At 37.7% G+C, this 13,073-nt stretch overlaps 1 protein-coding gene across 4 annotated transcripts in view; it reads left to right on the top strand.

The window, feature by feature from the left end:
* Positions 1-13,073, top strand: part of GABRB1 (gamma-aminobutyric acid (GABA) A receptor, beta 1) — an 878,739-nt gene that overhangs the window by 651,166 nt on the left and 214,500 nt on the right. For all 4 annotated transcript variants that reach the window (XM_006894164.1, XM_006894167.1, XM_006894166.1 and 1 more), the window contains one exon: positions 3,156-3,238. In XM_006894164.1, the coding sequence (XP_006894226.1) occupies positions 3,156-3,238 (83 nt within the window). The remainder of the gene's footprint in view (positions 1-3,155; positions 3,239-13,073) is intronic.

Raw genomic sequence — 13,073 nt, 5'->3', positions numbered from 1 at the left:
ACTGTTCCTCCTCCTTTGTATTTCCATACTTGATAGTTCTACCTAGGTTGCCCTTTCTGTTAGTCTGCGTGTTTTCTGTTGTGCATAGGGTTTTCAGAGGCCTGCTATTTCAGACGCGGGTGGCCAAATAAATAAATAAATAAATAGGTATGTTTGTAAAAAGTATAGATCCTCACAAGCTGTAAATCAGTAACAGATATGATTTTAGTACATATTCCATGTTTAACGTGATGTGGTTAACCAGGTGACATATGTCTGAACAATGAGATAAAGAGCATCTGCTGACCAGTGATGCTCAAAGGACTTCCGCATTTACCCCTAGAACTATAACAGTTACACCACTTAGAATTCTAATTTCATTTTAAGTGTTTTAGACATTTTAAACTAATAAAAGGAACATTTTGCTGCAATGAGTTCCACGCCACATTCCAGTGCCTTGCAGACTACCATACTATTGATTTGTGACCAGTTTAACGTGGAACATAAAATAAAGTTATTTTAACCCATAATTAAGCACCTGCTTGCATCCATCAAATTACAGTAGCTACCTCCAATCTGTCTTACATGAAAAAATGTTTCCAGACTTCGTAATATTTCTTAGTCATCTTTGTTCAAGAGCTCCTGTAGTCTGTAAGAAGTTGTACTGTTAACCCAGTACCTCTCTGGCAGTTCAAATCTCCCAGTGACTCCAAGGGAGAAAGATGGACAGCCTCTTCCCATTTGTTTTACTGTCTCAGAAAACTGACTGGGGGGGTCAGCTATTCAGTCGGTTTCAACTCAACGACAATGAATTTTTCATTTGAGGAGTATGAGTTACACTGATGTAAGTCTAGACTCCTACAGCTGGCCAACTCTAATAATTCTTCCTAGAGTTGCAATTATTATTTACTCACAATTTTTTTATTTGATTAATCTTAAGCAAAGACTATAACATCAATTTTAAAGATATTTTAATATTTGTTGTGTTGTTTTGTTTTGTCTGTTGTTATTGGCTACCGTCAAATTGGAACCAACTCCGTAGCTAATGGTTTTCAGAGGTAGCAAACAACAGGAGAATCCCCATCCTGTGGAGTAGCTGGTGAATTTGAACCACAAACCTTTAAGATGGCAGTACATGTCCTTATGACTAAGACACCAGAGCTCCTGTTTAATATTTGAAATACAGTGTAAGCCATAAATTAGTGTTTCGAAATTGTGCTTTTAGACAACAAAATGTATTTATGAGTTGTTGTCCAGTGAATAAAAACAGATTACATGTTTAAGTGTGTTGTGGGACAATATACAGGGGGAAAAGAAATTCTATTGTGTGCACCTTTGTGTGTGTATGTATATTCATATTAAGAGAGAAGATTTGGAAGTATATGCATAAAGATGTTAACAATGAATGTTTCAGAGAGTTTAGATATTCAGAACACTTTCACACTATTTTTATTTTTGCAGTGAGCATGTGTAACTATTATAACAAGAAAAAAAATAGCAACTAATGTACCACTCTGAGAGAAGTATAGCATTGCTAAACAAATCCCAATTTAAAAGACATCCAGACAGTATCTGTATATTTGTGTGATACTATGTGCAGAATGCACATGGGACCATCACTTATGTGCATATATCTACTCAAATACTTTCATTTCAAAAACATGAAAAATTGAGTCCAGAAAGAATAAGTGAGGTGGTTTTAATTAAAGTCCCCAAACTCAGGAAAATTAAGCCCCACATGAGAGGCCAGGTGTCTTCCAGTGTACCAGACAGGCATGCACTCTGGTGAGTCTGATGGTCAAACAGTTGCAAAAAAGATAGGAAACTGGTTCCATGCACAGGTCTGATGGGGACGGGGTTGGGGAGGAGAAGAGAAGGGAAGCACCGGATTGTTAGTTTACTGTAAATGAAATGTAATTACAACATCTCTTTCTTTCAACTGTTGCTCCCTTGATGTCACTGGACATATAAAATACCTGTGCCTCTCCCTGAAAAGCAAGTTGCCATAACCAGATAAGCAGTTAACATCAAGAAAAATCTGGTTCTGATTTCAAGTGAAATCTGACATGGCTACTTCATATGTATAAGAGTAGACTTGGCCTCCATAAGTATACAGCCAGGCCTTTCGTCCGAAGCACTCCTGAGTGGATTCAAAGGTGCAGTTTTATGTTAACTAACCATTTGGCCAAGGACTTATGAGTTACTATGATGATACCTAAACCACTCTTTGCTGGGAGATTGATAGAAAACCTTAACTTTTCATCCTAAACCATGAAAAATACAGCTTTATTAGACAATTGTTTTTTAGTAGAACAAAGGTTACATAACAATTGTTCATAATTCTTTGTCTTTCTTTATAATAAAAGTACATTATCTAAGATTGTCAGATAAAATACAGGAGGCTATTTAAAAAAAAATACCAGAGGCCCAGTTACATCTGTATTTGTTTTTTTGGCTTTTTTTTAGAAAAATGAAATCATTTACTGTGTCCCATGTAATATTCAGGTATAAGGATTTTAAACATAAATACTAAAATTTAAAAAAAAAACCATGAAAACTCTTATTCTAAAATCATCTTCTTCTGTGCCCGCACTGAGTGGAGGTGGGCCAGGACCACAGGGATAAATCTGACGAGTCTTTCTGGTAGTGAGAATTGCGAGGCTCCAAAAATCATAGAGAATATAGCTTGTTGCTGTTGTTTTATCTTTTATCATTAGGTTGTGGGAGGAAAAGAAATTAAGGCTTAATGCATAATGTTGATCTCCTCCTACTCATTAGATTAGAGTAGCTGTAGATACTGACAGAGACACTGCTAGGAGACTAGCAAATATAGGAAGGGCCATGGGGTAATAATTGCCGTAATGACGATTCTCATTATTGTGGAGTGCCTACTGAGCATGGAACACTGGGTTAAGGACATAACACACATTGTCTCTTTCACTCCCTACAGGAATTTTATGCCACTATTTTCATAAAAGAGAGAATTAACTAGCCCAAATTCATGCAGCTAGTGAATTGTGAAGATTCAAATCTGGTCTATCTGTCTTCATAAATTTCAGTCTTAAAATTTCAATACCTCATTTGTATCAGCTGATAAACATTGTGGGAGGCTGGAAGCCTCATGAAACATTACCCCATCTTTTTAATGATGTCTTTTCTCTGTCTTGCCCTGACAGGATCACCACCACAGCTGCGTGCATGATGGATCTCCGCAGATACCCTCTGGATGAGCAGAACTGCACCCTGGAGATTGAGAGTTGTGAGTTATTTGAACAGGGAAAGCAGAGAGATGTTTAGAATGAAATGCTTGACCCAACTAAACACAAATGTGTGCTGAGTTAACTGGTTTGAGGATATTTTTAATAATGCTTCAGCAACTTTCCAAGATATTCTGGCTAGTGACATTTTCTCCTTTGTTGATGGATGAAGTTGGTTATGCTTTTGAATCATCAGAGGAAGCCCACTTATTTTAGATCATGTTTGCTCTTTCTCAAAGTTGAGTTTATCCCAAGACCTTCCAAAACCCAAGATGCTTTAATAAGAAAAAAAAATCAGTATAAAAAGACTGTTTGAGATTGTTTTCAGTTTGACAATTAGTCTACCAGGGTGATTATCAGTTATTGTCTTTGAGAAAATAACATGGTAGAGTGTTATGTACATGCATCTTTCTTCATGGTGAAACAAACCTATAATGGTACTCACAGAACTTCTGTATGGAGTTCAGAAGAGTGCTTCTGAGTGTGTCTGGTTTTGGCTGATCCTCTTAGACAGGTTTTCATTGATTGCTTTTTTACAATGAAGATGTTTTAGTCACTAAGATTTCATCTTTGTGTCATTGTTTCTCCACCATTAATCTGCAGGTCATTTGAACTCTTTACTTGCAAATATTCAGCCTGAACCATGTCCTGATATCCAGGGGTTTTGAGAGGAACAATAGCTAAAGAAAAGCATTGTTGTTGTTAGTTGCTTAAGATTCCGTTCTGATTCGTGGCAACCCCAAGTATGTAGAGAGAAACTATTACATAGGGTTTTCAAAATTAGAGCATCAGGCTTGTCTTCTCACACAACTGTAGGTGAGTTCAAACTGCCTTACTTTAGGCTAGATGTCCAGCATTTAACTGTCTGTTCCTCTCAGGGACTGCTCTTCTGAACATTACCATTTACTCTAATAAGAGAAATTGTTATGTATTTATTTATGTGAACTAAAATTCTTTCCAGAACTCAATATCAAAAAGGTGAAGATGATTAGTGAAATGATTAATGTTTAGTTACTCATGTATTTGTTGTTGTTGTTGTTAAGGGCCATTGAGTTGAGTGCTACTTATAGTAACCCTTTGAATAAAAGATGTGAACCCAGTTGTGTCCTGTGCCATTCTCACATTTCCTGACACACAAGAGCCCATTGCAGCAGTCACCATGTCAATCTACCTGGTTGAGGGTCTTCCTGTCCTTACTACATTAAAATAAATGGATTTTTATTTTAAAAAAATAATGGGAAAAATCCTAGTGACTCTCTAGTTTTGAAGAGTGAATATGATTCCCCAGTATCTGGTATTAAGAAATTAAATAGATTTATGGTTCTACTTGCATATGAATACAAACATAAAAGAAGATGTTTCTGTAGATACAGTTAAAGATGAAGACACGGACCTTGATCTGTTATCCCTAGATCCTGGGAAAAGAAAACTGGACAGTGTAAGAGGAGAAGCCCCCCAATGAGATGGATTGATTCAGTGACTAGGATAATGGGAGGAAGTATGTCAGAGACAATAAGGTTGGCACAGGATAGATAGAGCAGGGTTCAGAGCCGTTATACATACATAAGGTCACTATGAGTTGCAAGCAACTTGATGGCACATAACAACAACAACAACTATTCTTTAGTTAATATTATAAGGTTAAGGCTCATTCTATTAGGAAGTTAGTATGTATTGAAAAGTATTTATGTATAAACATATTGATGGTACCCTATAATTTAAATGTTAAAAACTAATGAATTCAACCCATAGGAATGAAATGCAAACCAAATAATTTAGTAATGGTTAACAATGTTGTCAGGAGCTCTGGTGCCTTACTAGTAAAGAGGTGCACTGCCAATTCAAAGGCATGTGATTCAAGTCCAGCTGCTGCTCCTTAGGAGAAAGATGGGAAATCTCCTTAACCCTGGAAACCCACTAGAGGGCCAGCTCTGTTTCAGTTCTGATGCAACATCTCACAACAATCATAAAGCATAAAAACCAAAATAAAACTTCTATCGAGTTGGTTTCTACTCGTAGTAACTCATGGCTTTCTGGAAGAAGACCCCAGCTTTCTCTGGAGGAGCAGTGGTGGAGTTAAGCCTTCCACTTAGCAGTGCAACACACAAATACAGGAAACACACAACTACAGGAAAAGAGTGCTAAAGAGCAATGATACCAGTCTAGAGACTAAGGTGTATCTGATCCAAGCCATGGTCTTCACAGTTAATTGCATCTGAGAGCTGGACAATGACTAAGGGTGACAGAAAAAGAATCAATGCCTTTGAGCTATGGTGCTTAACATATTGAACATACCACAGACTGCCAAGGGAACAAACAGGTCTGGTCTGGTGAAATGAGGTTGCATCTTAGAAGCAAAGATTGTGAAGTTCTGTCTCACATACTTTGAATATATTGCCAGGAGGCAACGGTTCTTGGAGAAGGACGTTATGCTTGGAACGGTGGAGGGTCGGTAAAGGAGAGGAAGACCCTGGATCGACACAGTGACTATGGCAATGAGGTCAGATATTTCAGGGCCAGTGAGATTGGCTGGGATTGGATAGAGCAGGGTTCAGAGGTATTGTTCATAGGGTCACTGTGAGTAGTAGTTGACTCGATGACACTTAACAACCACCACCAAATGATAATCATCAAAACAGTTTAATACGAGCTTTTGGGGCAGATGCATGAGGCATAGTTCCTGTTGGAACTTTAAAATGCATTGACATAGTGACGCAGCAATGGATTCAAGTGTATAGGAGATGGTGAGGACTTTATAGGCTAGGACAGAACGCAGATCTGTTGTTCATAGGGTTTCTATGAGTCATCCTCGAGGGCACCTAACCCCAGTAACAGCAACATAGGGTGATTATGAGTTGGGATGTAAGTATTCTTGAACATTCATTTGAAAGATGGTATATGTAGAGGCTCCAAAAAGTAAAGTAACTACCCCAGGGCATGCTGTAAGGAGAGTACTGAAGTGGGGCTTAACCCCAAGTGGTTTGTTTTTTTATCGTAGAATGCTGCAATCAAAGGATGAGTAAGAGAACACAGCTTCAATGATTAGTGGTGTAGCACCTAATGGAACCCCTCTCATCTAGGTTAAGGATGCTGAATCACCCTAAGACTAAACTGTGCTTTCTAAAATTGTTCCTGGTAAATGTCAGGATTGGTCCTGAAGATGTTACTGTAAAATTCAATGGTCAAGGGACTACAGCTGTGGAGCAGAGATAGCTGTGGATGCAGAAAGCCAAGCAGACTGTCATTCCTTTGATGATCATAATGATGAACATAGTCATCAAGTCAGAACTAACTCATAAGTAACCCTCCAGCAGGTATATCAAAGGCTGTAAATTGAATGGGAGGAGACTGGATATCTTTCTCCCACAGAGCAAGTGGAATATTGGAACCACCACCATAGCAGCATAGATTTTGGGTTAAAAGTATAACCACGCGAGGATTTCACCACCAGAAAAAAGAAAATTATAAAAGCTCTCTAATGAATGAAGAGTAGTGTGAAACATAATATATACGAACTTTGTAAGCAAACCAATATAAAATGTTTTTTAAAACATTGTTTAATATTTCACTTACAATTTATTCATTTTTAGAAATAAACGAATGTATTATTGTGGTTGTTGATTGCTTTCAAGTCAAGCATGACTCATAGTGACCCTATGAACAAAAGACCTGAAGCCTGTCTATAACTATCATTGTTTCTCCAAGTTCATAGTTTCCAAAGCATGTTGTTTAGGAAGTGGATGCCTCTCCTGCTTCCAAAAACTAATATATAGTGATCATAAAATCATCATATGGGAGGGCTAAACTTTAGGAGGAGGAATGTGGCAACAGGATTTGAGGAAGACTCATAAACACAACCTGTGTTATGCAGATAACACAATCTTACTTGCTGAAACTGAGGAGGACTTGCAGCATCTGCTGCAAAGGGCCAAGGACTGTAGTTTGCAATATAGATTGAAGCTCAACATCAAGAAAACAAAGATTTTTCAATACTAGACCAATTGTCAGATTTTTATTAGATGGAGAAGAGATTGAGATTGTTAACATTTTCAGTTTGCTTAGTTCCACAATCAAAACTCTTGGCAGTAGCACTCAGGAAATCAAAAGGCAAATTGCATTAGGGAAATCTGCTGCCAAGAACCTCTCCAGAGTACTGAAGAACAAGAATGTCACTCTAGAGACTAAGGTGTGCTTGATCTAGACCAGGGCCTTCACAATTACCAGTTATGAATCAGAGAACTGGACAGTGACCAAGGACGATATAAGAATTGATGCCTTTGAGGTGTGGTGCTGGCGGAAACTTTTGAACACACCATGGACTGCCAAGAAAACTAGCAGGTCTGTCCTAGAGAGGGTGAAACCAAACTGCCCCTTGGATGCAAGGATTTTTGAGACTCTGCTTCACATACTTTTGTCATGTAGCCAGGAGAGACCAGTCTTTGGAGAAGGATATCATTCTTTGAATGTTCAAGGTACAGAATAGGAAAGGAAGACCTCAGATGAGATGGATTGACACAATAACGGAGGCAATAATGGTAAGTGTAACAGAGACCGTGAGATTGACTCAGGATAGAGCAAGGTTCAGTGCTATTGTGCATAGTATCACCATGAGTTGTAAGCAACTTGATGGTACATGACAACGACAACAGTAATTTTAAGGAGTAAAGTAACATGTACCAATAATATGGAACTTAAATGAATCCTAATTGTGTCTACATAATCATGATTGTCAAGTCAACAAGACTCGTAGCTGATCCTCCAGTAGGTTTTCAGAGGGAGTTATTTTCAAAAAGAGATTGCCATCTCTCTCCTACAGAACAGCTGGTGAATTTAAATCACCTGCTTTTGTTGGAAATACAGCTACCACTAGGCCACCAGAATTTCTCATTATGCAGTTATGGTTTGCCTTTGTGTCACAGAAGGTGGATTTGAACCATGTGCATTTGTGATTACAGCACAGCTTCTTACCATTAGGCCACAAGAGCTCCCTCTCTATTAAGTACTGTTGTTGTTGTTGTTGTTGTTAGGTGCAGTCCAGTCAAGTACAACTCATAGTGACTCTATGAACAAAAGATCAGAATTCTGTTCTGTTTTATGCCATCCTCACACACCTGACACACAAAAGCCCACTGCAGCAGTCATAATGTCAATCCACCTGGTTGAGGGTCTTCCTTTCCTTCATCAACTGTCCACTCTTCCCAGCATCATGTCCCTCTCCAAGGAATAGCCCCTCTTAGCAACATGTACAAAATACATGAAGTGAAGCCTTATCATTCTTGCCTCCAAAGAGCACTCCAGCTGCACCCTCTCCAAGAGAAATTTTTGTTCTCTAGGCTGACAATGCGACGTTTAATGCTCTTCTCCAACACTGGAGCTCAAAGGTGTAAATTCTTTTTCTATTATCCTCATTCATTGCCCTGCTCTTAGATGCATAGCAAGTAATCAGAAAGACTGGCCTGAATCAAATACACCTTAGCCCTAAAACTAACATCATTACATCTCAATAATTTGTAGAGGTCCCTAACTGCAGATTTTCCCACTGCAAGGAGTTTCATTATTATGTACTTGTCAGTGCTTGCTGAAGAAGGTCAAAGACTGTAATCTTTAACATAGATTGAAGCTGAAAAATAAAAAGACAAAGACTCTCATCACTGGGCCAATTGGAAGCACCATGGTAGATGTAGACAAGATTAAAGTTGTTAACATTTACAGCTTGCTCAGCCCCACAATCAACGCTTTTAATATTAGCTGTCAGGAAATCAAAAGACTAGTTACATTGGGGAAATCTGCTGTCAGGGACCTCACCAGAGTACTGAAAAGCAACGATGTCACTCTAGAGACTAAGGTGTATCTGATTACTTGCTATGTGTCTGAGAGCAGGACAATGAATAAGGATGACAGAAAAAGAATTGACACCTTTGAGCTCTGGTGTTGGAGAAGAGCACTGAGCATACCATGGACCACCAAGAAAACAATAGGTCTGTCTTGGAGAAGGTGAAACCAGGTTTCTCCTTCAAGGCTAGGATGTTGAAGTTCTATCTCACATACTTTGGGCACATGGCCAGGAGAGACTGGTTCTTGGAGAAAGACATCATGCTTGGAAGGATGGAGGGACAGCACAGGAGAAGAAGAACCTAGATGAGATGGATTGATACAGTGACTGGGGCAATGGGGATTGGTGTGTTAGAATTGGTGAGACTGGCTCAGGAGAGGACAGTTCAGAGCTGCTGTACATAGGGTCACTATAGGTTGCAGACAACTCAATGGCATATAACAACAACAACAACACATTAATGGTAAACCAAATATTCATCACTTTTTTAACTCTTCATGAAGAAACATGTGATGGGTTATTTGATGACACAGCTCTCCCAGAAATTCATCAAGACTGCAACTGAGTTTCAAAGTGATTACAGATGGGATGTTTTTATGTCCTAGCTGGGAAATAAGAATGATAGTCATTTCACTGACGTCAGATTGAACCAATCATACTTTTATGACCAACAGAATAGAATTTTTACCTACTTTACAAATTTACCTTTCTACCGCCATCTAAAAACTAGGGAAATATTTCCTTGGTTGGGTCCTCTGAAGCAAATCAAAGATGTTTTGTTTTACCTTAATGTCATCTAATCAAATAAAATTGAAAACTCCATAAAGTCTTGTTAAATTGAAAATTTGCTTAAGCTTGGAAGAGATTAAAAGCTTCATAGCCCTAAAATACTATAAAATGCGTTAATGGCAAATAAGATGGGAGGGAAGAACCACCCCAAAGAAGCCAAGGAATTTAGTCTAAAGAAGGTATTTAATTTGAAATCAATAAAACGATCATAAGAAGGATTGATTGCCACAAGATTCAGGAAGAAATGGAAAGTGCTTGGCATAACAATCATGAAAGAATTGGTCCCTTCTCCCATTCTCTGTAGCAGCTACATCCTAATCACCCTGACTTCCAATAAGGTTACAAAACATTTTAAGTCTATATCTTAATGTTCTCACCCCTCTTTCTCTAAATTTTCTTATGCCTTCTTCATTACTATTTAGCCCCTGCATTTTAGAGGAAAAATTACTTCTAGCCTTTTTATAGGTTGACCCTAGCCTATTTCCTTTCTTAGGAAATGGTTTGTCTTAAGACCACTCAAACATCCACCTGTATACTTTCAGATTATCAATCTTTCCTATTCTTAAGATTCTTTTCTTAGAACCTATAAACTGAAATCTCATCTTAAAACATCTGAATTCTACCTCTACCTCTCCACAAAGCTCTTTCCTATATCTCTACTTTCCTTTTTCCAAACCACTTGAAATAATGGTCTTCAGCTATTGTGTATTGTTTCAAATTTCTGTAAACTCATTGTGCTCTGGACCCTACTTGCCCATCTGTCATCACTGAAACTATTCTGGAAAGGTCACATACCATCTGTATTTCAATAATCCTAAAATGTATAACTTTAGCTCTCATTTCTCTTATGTGCCCCAGACTGGTAACCATTAATACTCCAATGAGAGAGAGAGAGAGAGAGAGAGAGAGAGAGAGAGAGAGAGAGAGAGAGAGAGAGAAGATATTTCAATGACATATTAAATATTGTTGTTGTTGTTGATGATGATGATTGCCTTTGAGTCGAGCACAACTTATAGCGGCCCTATGAACAAAAGGCCTGAAGCCTCTTTAAAACTATCAATATTTATCAAAGTTCATAGTTTCAGGAGTTGTTTAGAAAGTGGATGCCATTCTTGCTTCCAAATATTAAATATTATTTTCTGAAAATTTAAGTCTTTCTTTTCCCTGCCAAACTCAGTTTCTTTCATAATTGCTTCACTTTCAGTATCCAGTCCATTTCTAGGAATATCTGTAGACATCTTCTTCTCCCATTCAATCTAGTCTCAAAAACTATCATTCTCATCTCATGTAGGGTTTGTTAAGAGATAAGACAGAACAGTGCTTGACTACATTGAATGGAAAACTAAGGGAGAGGAAGGTGTCTATCACCACGCACAGGATTTTGATTGAATAGTGAGAATTAAAAATATTATTAAATAGGCTGATTTGGAAGGGTAATCAAGGGTAAAGTTACTGGTCAAAACTGACTTGACAGCAATGGGGGGGGTTTATGTTTGTTTTGGTTCATTTTACCTGCTTTCCAGTTTTTTCAGGATCTTTTATATGTCTTTCCACTCTTTTCCAGTTCCTTTGCCACCAGTCTACTTACCTGAACTTCTGTAGTATTTTACTGTTTTTGTTTTTTTAATGTCAATCTGTACTGCCTCCAGCCCATTGTCCACCTAAAAGCTAGGAGATCTTTGCAGATTATAAATTGTTTCATATTATTTCTTTATTTTAAAATATTCCAAGGCTAACCAAGGAAGTTTAAAACAAACAAACAAAACACTATGCAAACTTCTCTTTCAATATTTTCAATTTCAAAATTTTCTTTCAATCTCTTGTGAGACCTATCCTCTCTCGATCCTCTGCAGTGTCACCTATTGCCAGGCTTGCTTTGCTTACTACAATAAATTCCAACCCTTGGCATTTCTTTCTCCTTATTGCAGGCAAGCTTTCTCCTGCTCTGTGGGCATCACACAATAAGCATGTAGGCATGAGCTCATTTGTGTTTACTAATCTGTAGTGAACAATGCCCCTTGGGTTTCACTATAGGTACATAAGTACAAGTAAGCTTGTGCTTTCCTTGGTCCCTGGGTACGCCAGCCCTGCCAGGAATTGTAGATTTTGAAAGAGGTGTTGACTCTGTGAGACAGTGCTGTGAGATTTAAAAAGAGAGAGATGCCAGACATCCCTAGAAGCATAACTATTGATGTGGTTTCTAAATAAAAGTGAAATTGCTGTTACTGGTTAGTAGATCACTCTCACTTTCATTGTGGTTGAGTTAGAATGGACTCCTGGCTGACCTGTTAGTGGAGTGGCTAGTCTGTAAATGATAGGAAAGGAGATTGTTATCTTTGTTTTGCAGAGCTGCTGGCAGATTCTGAACTACCAGATGGGCTCCACCTTTGGGTTAAAAGCGCAACTTCCTATGGACTAGCAACCAAAACTGCCTGATTTGTAAATAAGCACAAGTAAACCCATGTTTGTTGTATTATATGAAACTATTTGCCATTCTGTTCCTTATGACTAAAATGTTGTTCCCCATTATGCTTTTCTCTTCTCATCCTTCAATTCTCATTTAAGAGGTCTAATAAAACACTTTCTTGAGGATTCAATTCATTTAGAAAGCACTAATGGTTAACTTTGCACGTGTTCACGTATATCACTTGGTAGTACTTGTTTACATCCTTCTCTATTGTTTCTCTCTTTGACAGTAAACTCCATGAGGGAAGGAGGAGTTACTGTTTTATTCACCATCCAGTAGTTAAGACTTAGCTTTTGTACCTGGCAATAAATATTTGTGAGTGAATTTTTTGGCCCTCAACTCTTCAAATATTTTTTTTTAATTTGGGGAGATAAATGTAGTTTTAATTTTTTTAAGATAGGACTTAGAACAGGGATTTATTACTTATAATAAAGTATTCTTTTGTTGGTATAATTTTAGGTTAATGCTTCAAGACTCTCTTTAAAAAACTAAAATGTTAGCTGTATCAATCAAAAGCTAGGTTGTGGAAAACCTAGAATTTTAATTACTTAATTAATAGGCTGGAAAATGTGATTACTCATTATGTTTGCTTCATCATGAATCATTACGTGTCTGTGCTTCAACTTCCTCAACTACAACCAAGCTATCAGACAAAGTTAACTTTTAGTGATACCTAGTTATTTCTACATTGCTTTGCTTTGTTTTGTTTTTTATAGGGATTTTTTAAATTATTATTAAATTTTATTAG

This window comes from Elephantulus edwardii, unplaced genomic scaffold (assembly GCF_000299155.1).
Source record: "Elephantulus edwardii isolate Elephantulus edwardi_28Jun2011 unplaced genomic scaffold, EleEdw1.0 scaffold00137, whole genome shotgun sequence".
Lineage (NCBI taxonomy): Eukaryota > Metazoa > Chordata > Mammalia > Macroscelidea > Macroscelididae > Elephantulus > Elephantulus edwardii.
The sequence above is the reverse complement of the archived record's forward strand: the minus strand, read 5'-3'. Positions and strand labels throughout refer to the sequence as shown.